This window comes from Motacilla alba, chromosome 1A (assembly GCF_015832195.1).
Source record: "Motacilla alba alba isolate MOTALB_02 chromosome 1A, Motacilla_alba_V1.0_pri, whole genome shotgun sequence".
Lineage (NCBI taxonomy): Eukaryota > Metazoa > Chordata > Aves > Passeriformes > Motacillidae > Motacilla > Motacilla alba.
In genome coordinates, this window is record NC_052031.1 from 38,247,516 (window position 1) to 38,268,859 (window position 21,344).

The 21,344-nt window shown below is 37.2% G+C and overlaps 1 protein-coding gene across 6 annotated transcripts in view; it reads left to right on the plus strand.

The window, feature by feature from the left end:
* SYT1 (synaptotagmin 1) overlaps nt 1-21,344 on the plus strand; it is a 330,932-nt gene that overhangs the window by 239,772 nt on the left and 69,816 nt on the right. For 5 of the 6 annotated variants that reach the window (XM_038153157.1, XM_038153156.1, XM_038153155.1 and 2 more), the window contains 3 exons: nt 2,959-3,143; nt 14,983-15,105; nt 18,374-18,541. In XM_038153157.1, coding sequence (XP_038009085.1) covers nt 2,959-3,143; nt 14,983-15,105; nt 18,374-18,541 — 476 coding nt within the window. The remainder of the gene's footprint in view (nt 1-2,958; nt 3,144-14,982; nt 15,106-18,373; nt 18,542-21,344) is intronic. The other variant, XM_038153158.1, reaches the window with a different exon arrangement.

Here is a 21,344-nt window from a genome sequence, read left to right on the forward strand (position 1 = left end):
TTCAAACTGTAGGTTCCCACTGTTGTCCACTGATAAAATATAATTCTTTGAAAATCTGGTATAAGCATGGGTAAAGACTAAAATCAATCAATATGGATCTTCAATATGAGCCAATACACAAAAAGAAATTTCTTACACTGTTGATAAGATTTTTATAGATACTAGTCACAGTTGGTAAACAGCAGCCTAAAAAGTAAAAAGCTGCAGATCTGGGTCTTCCAAATTGACTAGTGACTTCAGTCTGTCCACCTGGAGATGACTTTATAGAAAGGTAGCTTTTGAAACCTTATATTTTTCCAAATTTGAGGCTCTTCTGGCACCATCATAAATTGGGGAACACAGGTAGAAAAACTCTCAAAGTCTTTAGTAGTTTTGGAAAATTTTGTCAATGTTATGTAAAATGATTAACATTTGTATCATGCTTTTGAAAGGAAACAAACATCTCTTCAAAGCCAATGATGACTGTATGTTTCACTTGTCTTAAATCTATTATTTACATCCATTGACTGGGCAATCTCTGTCGACAACAATGTTCAAATGAGCCATTTCCTTGACAGAGATAGTTCAGTTCTATTTGGAAAAATAATCCATTCCTTTTTGGTTTTGAATTTTGCAGTGGTTTTGTAAATGTCCAGATTTTGTGCTGCCTCAATTTTTTTACTTTAGTGCATATGCTTTGTTTAATAAATAAAGGAAGCATATTTTTTCTGAAGAGGTAAGTAAGAATTCTGCATAACTCTTGGTGTCCCAGATATTAATTCAATGATCCTTTAATTGCATCACAAGAGCTATTGGTTGAAATTAAATTACAAACAGATGAGAGCAGACAACACACTGTAAAAAAGAAGCTGAGGTATCTGCAAGTGTTTCAAGTGTTCCCCAAGGTACCCTACATTGTTCATGCTTCAGAGAACCAAGGCAGCGGTGCCAGAATACCACCTGATACAATGCTTTCAGCACAAAAGCACTTGAATTTACTACCTACACAAGCTTTTTCATCTGCAGGATGCATATGTGTTTGTCCTATTAATGCCTACATTCCCTGCCTCCTCAACCCATTGATTCTCACAGTTTACCTGCACTTGATGTGTTCCTCTTCTCTTACCTCACAGTGGCATCCTGCTGGCAGAACCCCATCCCATATTGTTGCTACTCCCTATATTCATGCTTCAGGCACTGCTGACAAATCAGTGAAACAAAAAGCTGATAAATTTGGGCAAATCATTCATTTCCTTTTGTCATAATTCCTGTGGATAATCTTAGATACAGTGTTATGTAAATGCTGTTTCAGACTAAGTACACATGAAGTTTAGAATTTGAGTAAAGTCCATCGTTCTTGTAAAAGATGATGGGTTTACGTTTCTGAGTGCTGGGTGGAAAAAAAAGTAAAAGCATCAGTTGTGCTACAAAATACTACTACACCAAATTTGAAGACAAAATTAAATACTAATGCATGAAATACAGATTTTAAGTTATGATTAGTGCAGATCTAATGCAATATTAACTGCAGAATTGCTACTGCTGACTTCATAAAATACATCCCATAAACAGCTGCTAATCTGTTCACCATTTGTGTCTTACCATTCATTTGTTTAGTAATCAGTTCTCATTTGTTCTACATATGGTACAGCTTTCCTTTTATAGCAGCTGCATTTAATGAATTGGAGGCACAAAAATATTACAGAAATATTTAATTATTCTCCTACATTTTTCTCTGTCATTGGGGTAGCTTGAATAAAAGTTAGAAAATAAGTTCATTAAATATAGAGTAAGGAAGGTGTAGATGCTCTCTCATCTTCCTGAACTGGTAATTTGTAGTGGAAGTTCCAGTGACTATGCCCTGCACTCCTCTCAGGTCCTTTAGGCAATTAATTTTCTCTATTTATGCTGTCCGTTCCCTTTTGTGATTCACTGACGTCAACATGTCAAATTTGATTCACTTTTTGGCTTTGCTCTGTGGCTCTGTATCATATTAGAGACCTTTAGGTAATGTACTGAGTATCTTGCAGACCGAGTGCATTTCAAGATTTTTAGAAAATGACAGTTTACAAGATTTAAAATTTTGTCAGGTGTTCTGCTTAAATGTGGGAATCAGTAGTCATTAAAGCTGATTTTGTGAAGATAATTGCCTTCTGGAGTACTTGTGTTTAAGTGTCATCTTAATTGCTTTTTTCCAAAAATTCTGATCTTTAACAAGAACATTTTATGCTAGAAAGTGTTCTTTCATTTATTCATGCTTCAGCCATGTCCTGCAGCCTGAACTTAATGAAAAAAATGTAACACAGTCTTTTGTTTATAGGAGAGTATAGGTGGGAATACAGCTGTGTGCTGAAACCTTGCTAGTGTTAAGGGCATGATGCCAGATAGGGCAAATGCCTGTGGATTGGACAGCCCTCTGTCCTTGGTCAGACTTCACTGGTGACCTTGACCTGCAGCTATTGCGAGGAATCTGCAAATCTGTCAAGTGCAGCAGTGGGTAGAGGAAAAGGGCTGTTCATTAGAACTGACTGCTTGGCTCAGACACCATTCCAGAAAAGGGAAATTTCCAGTCAGTTCCACCCGATTCAGCCACAATGCCAGGTGGGTTGGGGAGATGATTAAAGAAAGAAATGAGTAATTGCTTAAATGTGCCGAGCCTTTTACAGATTGCACAGTGTAAATATTTTGGATATACTCTTTTCAGATGGTTGGTGAATCAAAATAGATGCAGGTGAGTTTGATATGTGTCACCAGGCTTGTATATAGATAGATGTGTTAAATTGGCATTTTATGGGCAAATGCTCAGTTGAGAGAAATATATAAATGATGACAGGATATTTTAGAAAGGATCTCAGGTATTTCTGCCAGGCATTTTCATTGAAAAAGGCTTAGCTGTGAGAGAAATGTGCTTGTTTCTAAATTTAACCCTACTAACAGTTTACCGCCTTCTTTTTGTGTGTGTGTCTTTTTTTCTTCCAGTGCCACCTTGGGCCTTAATAGCCATAGCCATAGTTGCAGTCCTATTAATCCTCACCTGCTGCTTTTGTCTCTGTAAGAAATGCTTGTTCAAAAAGAAGAACAAGAAGAAGGGAAAGGAGAAGGGAGGGAAGAATGCTATTAACATGAAAGATGTTAAAGATTTAGGGAAAAGCATGAAAGACCAGGTAAAGTATCCATTTCTCTAACTTTTGGGTTGCATTTGAAGGCTTCTGTTTGATGTGTCTAGAGAAAGCTGTGCTTGTTGTCTCAGTAGTGGCTCTGTCAAGAGTGGACTGATTGACAACATCTTCTCAGTGGTATCACAAGGGATGAACCTGGGTGTGGCATCACTGATGAAGCAGCCAGCCAATTTCCCTGCTCTGCTAAAAACACTTGTGCAGGCATGTAATGACTCATCCTTACGGGGTGAGTTTATCAAGGGTATCCTGCTTGCTTCAAAAATGGAGCAACTTTGTGCGGTTTTCACTGTACTTTTTTTCAAGACCAGTGTTTATGTATTTCTATATATCTTAGTAGCAGTATTTTTGAGATTACATGATAAAGAGAAGTAGTTGTGAACTCTAAATTTCTTTTACACAAAAGTTCAGCTGAGAAGGAAACAATAGTATAGAGGCAAAAATGAGAGTCAGAAGCAAGGGGAAATAATGAAAAAGGAAAACCACAGGGACATTCAACACAGTGATGTTTGGAGAATTCATTTTGTTCTAGAGAGGAGAAGATTAAAGACAACAGGCCATACTTGGAGCTGTAAGTCAGCTGAGTAACTTGGAGAAGATTAATATAATGCCCTTTGAGAGCAGCATAATTTTCATAAGGGCAGAAAAGCTTGTCCTTGGGATCTACTTGGTGGAAGAGAAGCAGAGGTTGCAGGGCTTAATACTAAGGGCCACAGACTCGACTAATACCTTCCTGAGAGAAAACAAAGCTTTTTATTCATAGTATTTTAGTACTGCCTTCCTGGAGCAAACTGTTTGGAATAAGCAGCAGAATGAGGAAATAAACATGAAGTATCCATTTGTCCTCAAAGCTCAGAGATTTCCTGAGCTAAGAAGACAAAGGGCTAGATTTTTCAAAAAGGAAGGACTGAAGAAATTTAGATAATTGCTTTGCAAATGCTCAAAAGTAGAAGCAGTTTCAGAGATAAGAGGACAAAGAGCAAATGCTGGAGACCCTTGCATCCCCATTGCAAGTGGAGTACTTTAGATACTGCATTAGTGCACAGTTTCAACCTTGGTTACTCCTGGAGATTCAGTGCTTTGTGTGCCACACTGGTGTACTGGAGTGTGTGGCACCAACACAAGACAAATTCACACCTGAGAAAAACATCCTCAGTAAACAAAATCACTAATGTAGATGGAGGTATTCCAAGGTTAGAAAGATTAGTGAGACTGTGCTCAAGAAATACCAGAGCAGAAATTTTGAGTTCTCTCTTGAAGAAGATACTATGCTGCTGTTTTTTTTTTTTCTCACTATGATGAATGTGAAATGAACTCCTTCTCTTAAAGCACTTTGATTTAGCATTTATCCCTATATTTGACTTATAGACTTTGTTCTATATTATTATTATTAAGAAATTGTGAGATATTTCCCCTTCAATGTATGGAAAATCAAGTCATCACTTCTTGACTTATCCTAGGCTACTGTAAGCTAGCTCTCACATTGAACCCAGAATAATTTGGAAGAACTGCTTTGATTATGATGATGGAAAAATTTCTGGAAAACTTTGTTTTATCCTGCTGATGATAATGAACCTAATATTTTGTCATAGGATGAATAATGTACAATTTGTTTATTGATATTTATGTGGAATTTGTTCCATATCATGTAAGGCCTTTGTTGTATTTACAATGTATTATTAAGTGTTTTTAATTATATTCATTAGGACCTGGATAAATGACCATGAGTTTTTGGAAAATAAGTATTTGAAATGCAAAACTACATTATTTTATAAATATTGAGCTCCATTTGTATCTTTTTAATGGGAAAATTTGATAAAAAACTGAATCCTACATCTTTTGTCTACAAAAAGAGCTCAAACTTTGAAATGTTGCAGATAGCTATTTTAAGATTACTCCATTCAAAATACTTGGTATGGTTATTTAAACCTACGTTTGCCTGGATATTTTGGGATTTAACTAACATGTTTTGGTTTGTACAGTTAAACCTAAGGAGGTTAGATTTACAGTTGATTTAAATGTCAGACCTTTAATACATAGATCACCAACTCTCCAGCTACCACTCCTCACTGTCTGGGATTTCAAACCCAGGCTGAAAAGTTCTTAAATTAGCACCTTCAATTCATTTCTAGCAGTCTGACAGTGTACAGATTTTAAGTCCTTGGCACTCAGTAACTTTTGCCAACTTGATTCCTAGTGCAACGTTTTGGCTGCCATTTTTTTCTGTGTGATGTGGTTTTTATTCTAACAGTTAATCTTGACTTACCAGTGCAGGTTTTAATATACCTAGCTGAACTCAAGGCAATGCTAAATGTAGCATACTTCAGTTAAGAGAATTGAAGCATTTTAGAGGTTCTGGCATAAAACAGAAAGGAGTATAATAGGAATGCCTTTTATCTCTGCAAAGAAGCAAATTGTTAAAAAAGTAATTGGAGAGTAAGATGTAAATCAAATGCAATTATAAAAGGCAACATATAGTACTAATGTTGTCAAAAACTGAAAAACCTACTTCAGTCATTTTTAAGCCTGAACCTGCAAGTGCTAATTACTTCTGCCTTCAGCTGAAAGTGCATAATAGCACTTGCTAGTCACATGGCATCTTGCAGGATCCTAGTTCCTTAGGCACACGAAGTTGGAAGAGAGTGCCATTTTGTAAATGGAGAGCAACAGCTCCTGGAAATAAAATTTTTATCTTAGTCTGGATTTTTTTTTGTTGAGGAGAACTTCTGAACTACTTTTATTCATGGCTATCCATGCCAAATCATTATAGAGCCATGTTACTTGGCATACTTGAAGATCCTTTTGAAACAGAGTCACAGTCAGCTCAAAAGTCACACATTGATAGCTAGATATTACAGAAAGGGGAATAAATTTTTTGTCTCTTTCAGAATATTTGTTCTTCAAAATATCCACTTCCTTAAACACAATTCAAAAGAGAAATTTTCTTTATATAAAGATTATCAAAAGATGTAGCTGAGGTAGAATGAGAGATGAGTTGAAAATAAGGTTAAGTTTTTAGTCTTGAGACCCGTTTCCATTGCAGACAAGGCTTACTTTTTCAAGTTGAGTATACAGCTCTACCAAAGGCCACTGGGAAGATTAGATTCCTTCTAGGGAAGGCAGAATTGTTAATGAATGTACACCTGTAAAAAAGGTCATTTCTCCATGTTTTCTACTAATGTTTGTGTGTGGATGTTTTAATTTTTATTTCTTCCTCCTATGTCCTCCTTGTCAATGTTGTGTCTCATGACTGTTCTGGATTGTCACTTGCGGTAGGTTTATTTTGCTATTTGGACGCACCTAGACTTAAGCTCTCATGCGTAGTCTCCTGACAGCTCTGTCTCCTTCGCAGAGATGGACATGTAGAAGCTTTGATACACACATCAAGAGGCTGAACTAAATTGATTGGTTATTTTTTGATTGAATATATATTTGGGGAGGCTGGAGGAGAGCAGAAAAAAAGAGGTTGTCATTCTTTCTGCAGTTAAAATATTAAGTCAAACTGTACCAGAAAGCTCAAGTTTAAAATTGATCGGCGCATGAAAATAACTTGCTGATTATATTTCCTTTTTGTATAAATGTCACCATATCAAAAGTAGACAGAAATCATGTGTATTTTTAATGTCTTAGTTTCTAAGTGTTGCTAAATTGACTGCTACATCATGAAACTTGCTGTAGGCTCTCACATCATCTCAGTACAATCCTCAGGCATTAAATTCTTAGTGTTCCATACCAAAGTTTTTTAAGTGGTCTTAGTACACATTTCTGTTGGTGCAACCTAGTGACAACTGGCACTAGTGTTTTTGTGAGATTTTCCTACCATGGTTTTAATCTTCATAACTTTCAATCTCTACTAATGCCCCTGGTGGATCCCACTACTTTTTTTCTTTGAGGGTGAAAAAAAAAGGCCCCGAAGACTCTGTTTCAGAGTTGGTGTAATAGCTTCAGATTTATTATGTCTGGATTTAATACATTGGTACAGCAAAATTCTTGATTAAGCTCAGCCTGTGGGCTAAGAAAAGGAATAGACATAATCATTCCTGAACAGCACCACTGAGAACTTACTAAAATTTATCCCTGTTACTTGGATAATAATTGTTGTGTTCTGAACATTTTATGAGGTCACAAAGCATTTGTAGAAAAGGAGATATAATAATCTCATCAGGCTAAAACACTGTAACTAGTAAAGAATTTTTTTGCCTACAGTGTGTGTTTTAGGTGAAACAGGAGATTTGGTACTAGGTGTATGTACTACAGCCTGTAATATGAGTAGTATATTCTTGGCTCTGCTACTGACTTACTGTGTCCTTCAGTCAGCCACTTGACTTCTCTGTATGTTTGTTTATCCTTTACATAGGTCTTCCTTTTACATTGGAGTTATGTACTAAGTTAATCAGAATATTCTGATTAATGTTCCTCTCTGAATAGCAGGTGTTGTAAAATGACATAACAGTGACAGCTGCAATTGCGCCCAGCCAAACTCCAACATACGATGGTTTTTATAGACTGATTCACCTTATGATTCTAGCTGTTGATCATCCAACACTCTTGCCCTCATGTAGACAAAATGCTGAAGGAACGAGAGTTTTAGTGTTAGGTGCCCTGAAATATTCCAAAGTAGAGTGCATTGACCTTGCAGAATGAAGACAATAGCCCAGATGAAGTCAGGGTAATCCACACTGACATCTAGAGAGCCTGGATTTTCATTTGAAGCAACTCAAGCCTTTATTGCCAGAAAAAAATCCAAGAGGATCTTTCTGAGGGACAGGAGCTCTGTTGCTGGCAGTGGTCTTCTGCAATATTTGGTTCCATGCTTGTTTGTTTTCCCAGTTGAATGCCTGGAGAATGGTGAGGTCTTTATTCCACAGTGCTACTACCTATCTTGGTGTCAGCATGCCAGTCCCCATTTGTTGTCATCTTCAGCCCATGGTGGCATTAGTGCTCCTGTGGCTTATCCACAATGCAGTGAGACATCCTAATTCACACTCAGAAAGATGATGTGCTGCAGAGCCACTGCAGTGGAGAGGGTTAGTCAGAAACATGGGGGATGAGTCTTCATAGAAAACAAGCCCAATAAGTTTACTGTGGCAGTCAAAATGGATTGACTGAGTCCTGTTTGTACATTAATTCAATCTCAGCTGTGACCAGTATTCCTGCTTTTTCACCTGCCTCAAAGACAACTGTGCAGTGTGCCTAAAACTTACTGAAAAATGTGAGTAACATGTTTATGAAGATAAAATGTTATAGATCAGTGTTTGTGTTCTGCAAATAGGTTTCCTGTAAAACTCTTTTGAAATTTAGATGTATATTAGATTTCAGACGCGTGAAAATATGGAAGCAATAGCTGTGAAATACAAGACTGGGCTTATTTGCATTCCTGTCTCTTCCTCTCAGTCACTCCCAAGAAAATATAGGACCCTGCTTTGCATGCTTCCTGACTTTGTTTTCCTCCTTTGTTAAACTATTTTTTTCTGTAAAGTAATGAATTTGTTACTTCTGTTGTAGCCTACTGTACTGTTAGGGGTACATGAAGATGCAGACCCTACTCATTCTTTCACATGTCCTGTTTTCTATATTGAAGGTCTTACCCCTGGAAACTTCCATTTTTAAGGATGTTTTTATACATTTTCTTGATTAACAGACCAAATTGGAGTTCTTTATTCAAGACCAGAGTCTGCAAGTTCCTAATGAGTGGCATTTAGGAAATACGCAATTAGTCCTTAAATTAAATTACTTGAATCAGACTCTCCAGACATTTACCTATATCCACAGACTGTACAGAGAGCTAAACTCTTACACTATGTCTGAAATTATTGGGTATGCATAATCTACAACAACAACAGCAGTTCATATTAATAAGGTATACGTTTTTAAAACATTTTTTAAAAACTAAATATTTGGGAATATTTAATAACTTTCTTTTTAAGCAAGGGTATATACTGTTTATAAATTGAGAAATAACAAATATGAATAGCAAACAGCCTTCAAACATGAGAATATCAGGTACCTCATAAAGTCCTATTTAGAAGATGGTCAGATGATCATCTTACCTCTTTTTAAGGAACTAAGCCAGTAAAACAGGTCTGTGCCAACTTTTTCTCCATAGATCAAAGTGGCACTCAGTCAATCATGTCTGGCTATATTCAGGTTAATTTTCACTATCAAACACACGTAATTCTAATTATATAGTATGACAGATTTTCCAAACACAAATAAATGTAGTACTCTCAGTGGTTCTCCCAGGTCAAGGAGCCAGCTCTGTCCTAAAGCATGCTTCCATCTGGCCCACTGCCATTAATTTGGGGAGGATGAAGAACAATTGATGGAGCAGCATGCACTGGCCAAGCAGCCTGAAGCTGCCTCCCACTCGCAGCCTGCTGCTCAGTGCAGGCGAGCGCTGCCTGCCATATGGCAGGTGGGGCAGAGCGCGGCAGCGTGCTTGCAGGAGTGCCTGTGGTTCACACACGTGGGCCCTGCTTTCAAAGCAGACCCTGACCCACAGGATGGACTTCCAGAATAGGCTCTCAGTCTGAGATCAGCTTCATCTTTTTTCAGCCTATAAACACTGGCTACAGGGGTTTATAAAACATCAAAACCAGATTGATTTGTAAGCTTAACATCTCCAACTTAAATGAATGTATTCACATTTTACACTGAACACTTGCAGCATTTTCTGTACTTTTCTGTGGCACCAGATTAAGTTGGTATTTTAGTACCCAAACAATTCAGCAAACACTTAAGCTGAACATGATGACCTCATGTCAGAGAGCTCCTAAAGAAAGAAAACCTTTTGAATAACCTGACGAAGACCATTTAAAAGCTGGATAACAAGCAAGGGAGTAATCAAGCAAGTCAAGGCATCGCATGCTGAACCCAGCAGGGTTTTTCTCATTGTGTGCATCAGTGTGGCCCACTGCTGGTATGTGAGGCCAACATTCTTACAGCAGTAATGTCAAAGTAGATTTCACAATGACCAAAGCCTGGCGCAGCCACTGGAAACCCAGGCGCAACATGCTCTTTAAATTAATTCATGGAGAGAAAGCAGATGCTGAATGAATGAAATGTTGCCTTTCCTTCTGAGGGACTGTGATAGAGAACATGTTACAATTGCAGGCTTGTCTGCTTTGTGATAGGGAACCAGATGGGAGTTTTTAAAGGCTTTTGTTTTCTCTTGGGATAAAAATTGGCCAGATCAGAATTATAGTGTTCTTGAATGGGAAGGATAATGATAAGAGGTGTACCACCATTAGTGGAAAAGCAGTCATTTCTAGTTGTGGAGGAAAAATTGCCTTTCCAATAAATTCATTGTTGGACATGGCAGAGAAGATCCTTTCTACAAAATCTTACTGTTTTCTTTTTCAGTTCACCAGGCATTGCACAAGCCTGAGGACTGAGCATCATTCAAACATGAAAACAATATTTCCTCCACCATTCCAAAAGAAATGATGGAGGGGCAGGTGGAGATGGAAATCAGGACAGCAGCATGCACCGTGCAGCAAACAAACTTACAGACTGCAGTCAGTGTTTTATTTTGCTTTGCAATGTCTCTCCTTCTTGCTTAATGGTAACTTGTTTCCTTAAAAGTGAGGCTGTAGGCCACCCCATAAACAGAAGGAACCCTAAAACCTCTGTTAATGAAAGTATTTCTTTATATACAAAAGTGAAAGACACTTTGCATTTTAAATGGTTTGCAACATAAACTAGTCATTAACAAGACGTGACTCAATCATGATTGTGGCCTCTGCCTCTCAGTACAGAGGCAAGGAAGTGCACTTGCTCCCCCAGCAGCTTTGTTACATGAGTCTCCTACCACTTTGCTTTCCTGAAGCTTCTGCACACGTGGAATCTGCAGGCAACCAGCCGGGCAACTGCCCTTGCAGACTCATTTTCTACACATAGTTTGGGGAGGGATTAAAGTGATGTTGTTTAAAGCCCCAGAATCTCTTTTGTGGTTGGTGGTTGATAGTAGTGGGGCAAGCCTAGTGACAAGGTGCAGGGGTTTTGGTGGAACTGAGCTGAAAGCAAGGGATGTTTGCAGTGTCAGGATGCAGTGTCACCGGAGAGAGGCTTTTGTCAGCTAGGGGAATGAGAGGGAGAAAAAACCCAGGAAGTGTAAAAAACCACTACAGGGTGTGGAGTTTCAAAAGAATTGAAAATTAGGCATTTTCTTTAACAACTCAGAAGAAAAGAGGAGGCTGCAAAACCACTCTTAATAACATTATGGAAGTGAAGATGCAACTAGCAGATTGAACAGTGGATCTCAAATTGCTGTAATTCAGGTCTTTTTGTTGTAAGAACTACTGCAGAGTAGTCGTTCTGATTTCAGTAGACACAGATGTATCACCTTGAAATGTCTGGGCTGGATTAACACTTTCTTGGTGCATTCCTATACCTGTAAGCCTATTTTTCATATACTTACATTTGAGAGGACGTAGATGTTTTACTGTTTCTGCGTATGTAATGCAGAAATGAAGAAAGTGCTTGAGTAAAATTCATGGTCAGCTCAAATTAGAAAAGATAAATCCAGTCTCCAGCACAAGGGAATTATGCATTTCCATGTTGCATATTTCACAAAAAAAAAAAAAAAAATTTAAAATGTCATGAAGTTAAAGAAAATGGTAGAGAAGGCAGGGCTTACATTCCTCAGCATCTAAATCCAGTCTTTCTGGCTATGGTTTATCAGTTGCGAAGGCTTGATGAAAAAAAATTGCTTATAATTAAAAATGTTTTATTTTTATTAAAAAAATAAAATATAGCTGCTTATTTTAGTTGATGGTAGCAATGCAATAGTAAGATTCAATACAGTGTGATGCAGTATGCTATAAATTGAGGGTTGTAGTAGTATTCCATGAAATATTGATCTTTCAGAGAATCTCAATACAAAATTAAAATCCCTGTGGGGTGTTTCAAGTACTTTGAAGCAAACCAATTCTTCTTTCTCTTTGGAATTCAGCAGCTAAATCAAACATGAGAAGCTTCGGTGCTTCTTTTGACTCAGCTTCTTCCTGAAGCATTAGCCCCTAGTTTGGAAACAAATTCCTCTCTTAACAGTAAAAACTGTTATTTACAGACTGCTTTAGAGATATTAATTTGTCCTTTTTTTCCTCCCCCCAGTGCCACAAACTTGTCCATATCAAAACACTATTTCTTTCTCAGTGTTTTTTCTCAGTGGTTCACTGTTGTTGAGTCAAGGTCAAGAAGAATCATGTAGCTCCTCAGCTGATGACAGTAATGTACAATGTTTTCCATCTCTCATGGAAATAGCTTTCACCTTTCCCGTAGGTTTCTCATAACCTGTGGAGACGAGTTTCTTAACCATACAGTGTTTCCTGCCTGCACTTTAGAATTCCCTTGCAAGAGAGATGTAAGCTTCCCATTATATTTTCTGTAGTCACAGTAAGAACTTTTTTCACATTGAGCTACCCTCAGCTCTGTCATCTGGACTGAACAGCTTTGCAGAGGAGAATGCAGTTTTTCCAGAGAAAGTATGGATATATAACTATTGCCTTGATGGACTGTTTACAAATTCCTCTGACTTGGCAATTAGCATATAATGTTCTTTTTGCCTTCTCACTTTTCTCCCTGGGGAATGGCCATAGGATGTTTCCTCTCAAAGAAAATCCAGGTCAAAAGCAGATGGAAAAGCAGAAAGTCCAGTACTTGTCCCAGAAACAATAATATACTGGAGCAGTATATCACACTTTTATCGTGGAGTCCTCTTTTAGGACCATACTGGGATGATTCAGAGCAGTGGATCTTGGAGTTAACATCCCACTCTGACTTCCGGTTATTTCCTGTTGTTTCCAGGCTCAAATAAACCTGGTTGCTTCAGATGGATTGAGTCACATCTTTTTTTTATGACCACAAAACCTTAAGCTTATTTTTATTACCAAAAGCAAGAGTGTTTGGCATAATCATATCACTCCATATCCTGAAAACCCCATGTATGATCTGCCAGAGAGCCTATCAGTTTTCACGTGTCACACTTCTTGTTGTACCAACAAAAATGTTGTGCTACAGTCAGGGAACTTACTAAGAGCTCAGTGATAAAATGTCTCAAACCAAATTTCATTTCAGGCAGTTCAGCCCTTCCAAATAGAAATGGGTTAGTTTAAAAAAATACTATTCTTCCAGTCTCCAGGTGATTCTGTCTATCACTGACCTTTCCCCGCAATCACATCCAGGTGAAATGTAATTTATGTTTGTAGTAGAGAGTCCGTCATTCACTAACATTCAGATATTTACATGAGACCCAGCTCCTCAGCTCGCAAAAATAAAGCTTTGGATTGGTTTCATTTGAGCTATGCCAACAGAATTTCTAGCTTATTTCAAAAGTAGAGAAGTAATTGCTTAGTATCATACGGTTTTCAGTCTGACCTTTTTTATTTAAATCTGGCTTCTGGAGAAGAACATTTTCTACTTCAGAGATGAATCTTCCTTCTTTCCAAACCCACACAACTGTTGCGTGGCCCTCACTGTATTCAAGGCTGAGAATGTTAATGCTTTCATGTTTCTTCTTTCCCTAACCACTGTCAGCTGTGTACATAGCTACTCTCTAGCTCCGCTACCTTTTCAGAGAGCTCCAACTACAACCTATTGTTAAGAAATGCTGTAGGTTTCCTACAACACAAAAAACCACAATTGCAGAAAAATTACATTGCAACAAAGAATACATCTTATTCTGGCACTTTGTCTGTCTGTGCGAGCAGAAACTTCATACAGAAAGAACCTTCATTTGGATAGGGCTCTTACAGACAAGTACTCTGTTTACTGTAACATGCAAATAATTCTGGATAAATGCTCAGTATTGATTCTTTATTTTCACAATCTCAAGTTTACTTTCACATTTTCCACAATTTTTCACTATTTGCCTCATCACTTTTGTCTATTTTTTCCTTCTTATCCAGGAAAGAATCTGCTAGAATGAGATCTACATAGTGAATTATGGTTCATATAGTTTAATAATTATATGAATTACCTTTTACACAGTGAAAATACTTCTGCTTTCTGGTACAGGAAAAAAATTACATCATTTAGTATTTTAATTATGTATAAAATCTAAGATTACTGCTATGTCCTTTAAAAAATAGGTTATATGCAATACACAAATCTTACAAGCAGAACTGTATTTCTTTATTTTTGTGTTTCTTTATAAGCAAACTAAAATCAACTTGCAATCAATTTGGTTCAGCCAAGCTTTATTGCAAGAATGAATAAAAAGGAAATTGGTCTCGGGAGGGAGGGAAAAGGAGGAACATGCATTTGCTAATGGCATGGTGGAAACTTTGCTTCCATATTCATTCTAAAAAACATGAAAAATGTTTGGCATATGATTGTAGAAAGAGCTCATCCACAGCACATGCTCTTTATCACAGTAGTCCTACAGAAATGTGTTGCCAAATGCAAACAATGCACAGCATGTACAACCAGGTTTGACATTGCCAAGATTCTTAAGTTGAATGAATGCGTGACTTGGCTTATTTAATAGCATGTTTGCCTCCTTGTGCCTCTTTAAGAGCCAGTCTGAACCCAGAAGAACTATTTCTTCACATCAAGATGATATTTTGTTTCTACTTGCAGGTTTTATAACAATCCTTGCTTGTTATAGTCCAAGGAGCTTTCTTCCTACTTCCATTGCTTGCTTGCTGATTTATAACATCTTATTGAGCAACTCAGAAAATAGAGATATATATGAAAACTGCATATTTGAATTTCTGCTGTTTTGCTTGCTTTTAATGGCTCTAAAATAGATTTGAGGATCCTGTCTGTTTTAAACTGCTACTCAACAGTTTGCCTCATGTATGAATATTACGTTTCTTCTTTCTAGGCTCTTAAGGATGATGATGCTGAGACTGGGCTGACTGATGGGGAAGAGAAGGAAGAAGCCAAGGAAGTTGAGAAGCTGGGGAAAATACAATATTCTTTGGATTATGACTTCCAGAACAATCAGGTTTGAAACAACCAACCTGTAATATTTTGTTTCTATGTGTGCAAGTGGAGAATGAAGTAATGCATTCAGTTAAAGTAGATATTTCTGAAATCCTTACTACTTGCATGGAGTAAAGGGAGAAAATAAGACAGAAAATTCATTACAGAGGTACTGCTAAATTGGTATTGAATGCACTTGGACTTTATATTACACCTTTAATCAAAAACTGAATCAGTTTTAAAACTGTTTTATCTAATGATTATTAATAACTTAAATTAAAGCATCACCAACCAATGTCAATCCATATAAATTACAGAGCTTTCATGCAGTCACTAAAATGTAGCTTCAGCCTTCAAGTATTTAAAATGTAAGCAAACACAAATGGGAGGAAAAATAGAGGGGCCTAAAGGTAAGTTGATTCACTGGGTCTTTTAGAAGGTTGGTAAGCTTGCTTTCTCTCACTTCATCAAGTGTGTGCTTTGCTGTAATAACTAGCTGCATCAGGTTCTGTTGCTCTCCATGAAAGTACACTTCCCAAAATTCTAGTCTGGAATAAAAATTCAAATAAAAAAGGTCTGTACCCCAGAAAACCAGGAAGGTTGGACAGGAAGGTTGGAAGAATTTAAGGATTGATACTCCTTCAGTACTCTGCTCTGAAGCTGGTAAGACTAAACTTTAGCATACTTTAGTTTTCAGAATTAGTAGACACTGTAATGCGTAGGCCTAGAATTGACCAGCTTAACAGGTCTGGCCACATGCTGAACATATTTTATTCCCCTCCCCAGCCTCTTTGCCAGGGATCAATTAAACCAATTCACAGCCTCACATTAAAATTCACTGTGCTTAATTTTGGCCCAAAGCACACCAACTCATCTGAATTCTTCACTTGTACTGTGTATCTCTCAGTAAACTTGAGAACACATATCCTGCATTTAATTTTTTGACAATATCAGTCAAAATCACATCATTCTTTCCTGTTTAGGGAAAGAAATTACTGCTGAAGGTAAATCCCAGTTAATTCCTATTCATCACCTGAACTGCCTTCCATATGTACTTGTGATAAATTCCACATTCATATTCTTTATTTGGTGCTGTTCATAGAGCATGGTACTCTTACTTGTTGCAAGGCAAAGACAATAAGAGAAATTAAGAAAAATTTCTTTATTAGCAGGAAAGTATTTATACATAGCTATGGGCTGGCATAATAAATTGTATTTGCCTGTACTTCAACAATCTTCTGACTACTGGTGCTTGTTTTAAAATGCAGGAGCTAAAAAGAGTTCTGAAGCCTTTCAAGAAACTGTTGCTAAAGGAGCTTTTCCTCAACTCCCAGAGCAAATTGCCTGGCCATGTGATAAGTCACACTGATCCCCCTTGAAATCAGTATGAAATCAGTATGAAGTGTAGACCCTTCAGAAGCAGAAGATTTAATGAGAGGGAAAGGAAAAGCTGCAAATGTGTTCTGAAAATGGATTTCAGTTTTCTTAGACTATGAAAACAAATTTTCTGTGTGAATTTTATTAAAGGGTATGCTGATTTTATGAGCCATATTTTACAAAGGAAAATAGGATGGAAGAGCCACAAATCTGTATGTCTGTACTGTATTTAATTAGGGTAATAAATTATCTGAGTTGTGGATTTCTATTTTGTTTTGCTTCTCTAAACTATGTAGCAGCTTCAAATTTGTCAAAGGATAGATGATGTAAAAGAGTAGGAGAGAGGATTCAGTTACGTTAGTACAGTGCAATGGCATGAAACTACAATCCCAAAATTTGGCTAATATATTGCACAGGGTTAGGAATATAAGATGACCAATGAACTCTCCAGAGCACTGTGCCTCAGTTTTAGAGAGAGAAATTGTAAAGGGGAATTGAATTATTTTTCCACTCTGTTAACTAAAAATCATAGACTTTTTTTCACTCTTTGATGTGAAAAACTTGGTGTAGATCCCGAGCCTATTCATGTATTTATGTATTTATGCATCTAGAATAAAAATGAGACAGAAAAGAATCGTTTCGTACAGCAAAAGAAAAATGTTTCATGGAACTTAAGAGTCCTGTCAGTGGGAAAGCATGCAGGCCATACTGTGAATTTAAAACTGTCCAACTTTTAAGTCCAACTTTGAGGAGTCTCTTAGAAGCCAGAAGTTTCTTTCACAGATTAACTGCATTGTTCTATATTCCAGTTGATAGAGTTCCTGTTTCCAATTTTAAGCAATTCGTCCATGATAGAAGCAAGTATTCTTCTAAATCAGAAGCACTGATTTAGAAGAAAATATTCTCAGACTTCATTCCCCATTTCTAATATCTTCAGAATGACCTTGAAGAAACACTTCTTTGTTTACTTCAATTTTGTATCTATGAAACAAGATCAAAAGTATTTTCTTTTTCTCAGCTGTGTTATGCTGATGAGGCCTTATGCAGTCAGGGGTGTCTAGATTACATGACATAACATAACATAGCATAACATAACATAACATAACATAACATAACATAACATAGCATAACATAACATAGCATAAGCCTTCATTTATAACACAAAAAACAGCCAAGACATTTACATCCATCTGTGCTTCAGTCTTATCTTTGAAGTGTATAAGAGATTTAAAAATACTATTTTTCTGTTTTGCAATGAAATTACAAATTGTTATTAGGATTTAGTTACCAAAGGTTCTTTTTCATTAGATATTTTTTGAAAATGCTGTCCTTAGTTTACTGCCTGGGCCCATTCATGTACGTAGCAAGAGAATGTAAATATAAGGAAGACTGCAAGATTCATTTATTTTCAGTAAAGCTCTGCCTGAGAATTTGCATTTGATTTTATCACCTTTTGTGTTTGGTTGGGGGAAGGCTACTTGTTGGGAGTTTAGAATACAAATTTTTTAGTCAAAAATTAGACATTCTTGATTGTTTAATAATGTGATTTCTATTCATGGTGCTCAGCACAGAAAAATAATGCACAAGAGGAGAGAGCAATTGAAAGTTATTTGATTGCAGTCTTTAAAAGGATGAAGTCTGTATTTAGCTGTAATCAGCTGCCCTTTGAAAACCTCCTTTCTGCTTTAAAACAGTCTTTGTACAGTCTGCATCTGCCATAATTGGTTTTCTAAAGTCAATAGTGTTGCTTCATTTGCCTTCCTTAAAGGGGGGGGGTGGGTGGCAGGGAGAAGCGAGGGAAGCATAGTTTCTCCTAGGCCAGAAATAGAGTCTGCATATGCATTCCTCTGTTACAGTATTTCTATAGATATCTATTTGAAATTTCATTCTGCTGGTTTTTCCTCTCTTTTCAGCTTCTGGTTGGGATTATTCAAGCAGCTGAGCTGCCCGCATTAGATATGGGTGGTACATCTGATCCCTATGTGAAAGTCTTCCTGCTGCCTGATAAGAAGAAGAAATATGAGACAAAAGTCCACAGAAAGACCCTTAACCCTGTTTTCAATGAGCAATTTACATTCAAGGTAGTTCTTTTATAATTATTTATACTTTTTAATTTAACCACTTTGTATCTCATGCTTGGCTATGAATTTAGATATCTTAGTTAATTGATAGCTGCAGCAAAATTATTTTTCATGTTGTAGAAACCCATGATACTCAACCTTGCTATATAATACAGGGTCAGATAGGTTTAAAAGGCACAGTTTGGTTTTAGGCACTTTGATTATCCTTCTAGATGACAATCCGATCCATATTTTATGGCTGGATAAAACATACAAGAAATTCAGAAAACAGTGACACTTTGACAAATGTCATGTAAATTTTCACTAGACTGACATTTTCTTTAAATATCTGATTTATGAAATTCAGGATAACATTTCCTGAAATATAAATTAAAACTCTAGGGAAGTAAATGGGTGAAGGACAATAAGGCAGATTAGTCTTTCTAGACTTCGCCATAGCAGTTCTTAGCCATGCTACTTTATGTATGAAAAGAAATCCTTTCTCAGGTTTAATAAAATATAAATTAAATAAATGTAGGTAAACCTTATATTGCAGTATTTACGTCGTTACAGTAGTATCTATTAATAGTGTTTTTCTAAAACTTTGGTGAATTCAAACCCCAGTTAAATAGAATAAAGGAATAGTGTACAGCATGTTTCACAGGGCTTCTCCTTATATACATTCCTCTGCTGTTACTTCAGGCCTTTCTCTTTGTGCCCAATCTTATAATGACAGCTACAGATTGAAAACAGGAACAGTGAAAGACTCAGGCTATGAAATCATTCAATGAGAAAGATATCCCTGTAGGCCACAACTACTACTGCATATATAAGCTTATTTTTTCCTTGAAGATGTTCATAAAAGTAATCTTTTGTGGGAACTTATTTCTTCCTTGAGCTTTCCTAAGAGAGTTTTTAAAAGAAAACAGAGTTCTAAATTACATATTCCCATGCAGCTCACTAAAGCAAAGAAAGAACAAATAATGCTGTCATCTAAGATGAAGACACAAGTTATAAATCAGATCAGCCACTTCTAGACTATAATGTCCACTTTTTGTAAGTCACTTCTCTAATATTTAAATTTTATGCTCCAGAAAATAGTTTGTTTTCCATGCCAGACCTGACAGAGTGTTTAGGTGCATCTCAATATGCTAGTGATCATCCCCTGTGGTCTGTGGTCTGTACTTGAGAGAAAATCAGCAGAGCATGCCAAGTACTGTCATTGTTCTGAGCACTCCAGTGACCATTTAACTGGGACTGCAACGATAATAACAACTTCCGTGGGAAATGTTGACAGTGTCTCATTTACTTCTGCAGAGCTTTGCTCCTGTGACCCACTTCAGGTGGTGCACAGCTCCTGTTGGCATCCTTCCCATCTCTTTGGCAGTGCTGCCCACCAGGCAGCCCAGGCCCATGCTGTTGCCTTCTCGCAGGGTGCGGCTCCCTGCCTTCGTCCCAAAGTACAGCTAATGGGAATGAGTTGACTTGTGTTTCTGCAGTATTGCATCTTGAGCCCTGAACCTTAGTCCTTCCCTTTTTCATTTTTTTTTTCCCAGACATCCATGGTGCTGTTCCAGGGTGCAAGTGTTTGTCAGACAGCAGCTGTCTAAATTGTATACCCGCACTGCAGTGCCAAAAGGAACTGAGAAATCCTAGCTGCACTACACCGGCCTGGCAGAGGGAGGTGTTCCTCCTCAGATCCAAAGTGGGAACAGGGTTCATGTCTAGAGGAGTGACACATCTGTGCCAGAAAAACACTCCTGTATACATGTGCTTTTACCAAGGTCTCACTTGCTTTAAGTCAAGAGACTGATTATGTCTGAGCAGAGAGCAGGGAGTGGAAGCAGCCCTTCAGGAGAGCTGAGGCCATCCGTGATAGCCCAGAACAAAGCTGGAGACTGAGGCCACATTAGAAGTAATAAATGAAGGAAACATTTAGAAAGGGAAATAGCTAAAATGAGCTTTACTGAGGTCAAGTACAGAAAAGTAAATAATGATGAATGTAGTCTTTGTATTCCAAGTGACCAGGATCCATTAAGTGGCATTGTAAACTAACAGAGAAATAAACTTCGGAACATTTTTCTTCTCCTGTTTTCCAGGCTGTGTAAAAATGAAACTAACATTATTTAGAATTTTTCCTTTCACATACCTTTGCCCTTTCTAGCTTTTTAGATGCTACAGATAATTTAGGGAATGGAAAATAGATTTTGTTGTAGTATTTACTAAGATACACAACCATGTACCACTGCAACTATTCGACTCAATAATGGAAGATAGATCTGTCTCTCAACTTCATAAGCTTATTTTAAGTGTTATATAAGATGTTATGTAAAGATAAAATTGCTAGTTATTAGTAAGTATTTTAATAAGCAAGTGGAAGCTGAACAGTAAGGAAAGACAACAGTCCTAGGGTTTTAGCAGACAAGAACATAGAGGTTAACTAGGCCTGTGGTAATGCCACACTTTCACTTTCTAATAAAGAAGTATTTACTGAATCTCATGGAAACCATTTATACTTGCAGGATATATTCAGATTGACCAAGTGTTCGTACAAATCCAAACAATTCCTAAATCAGACCTTTTCAGACAGCCACTCAGGTGTAGCTTACCTGAACTGCATGTCTCCATCCTAATATTAAAAATGTGACTCGTAAACATCTAAACAACAGCATCTGTCTGAACCACGTGAGAACAGCTGGAAAATTAGTCAGAACTTGGCCTTCTGCCACCACAATTTCTAGTTACACATTGTGACTTAAAAAGCACCTTTGTGTTTAATATGTGAAAGGTGTAGTATTGAAAAATACGCCTTGGTAAGTAATAG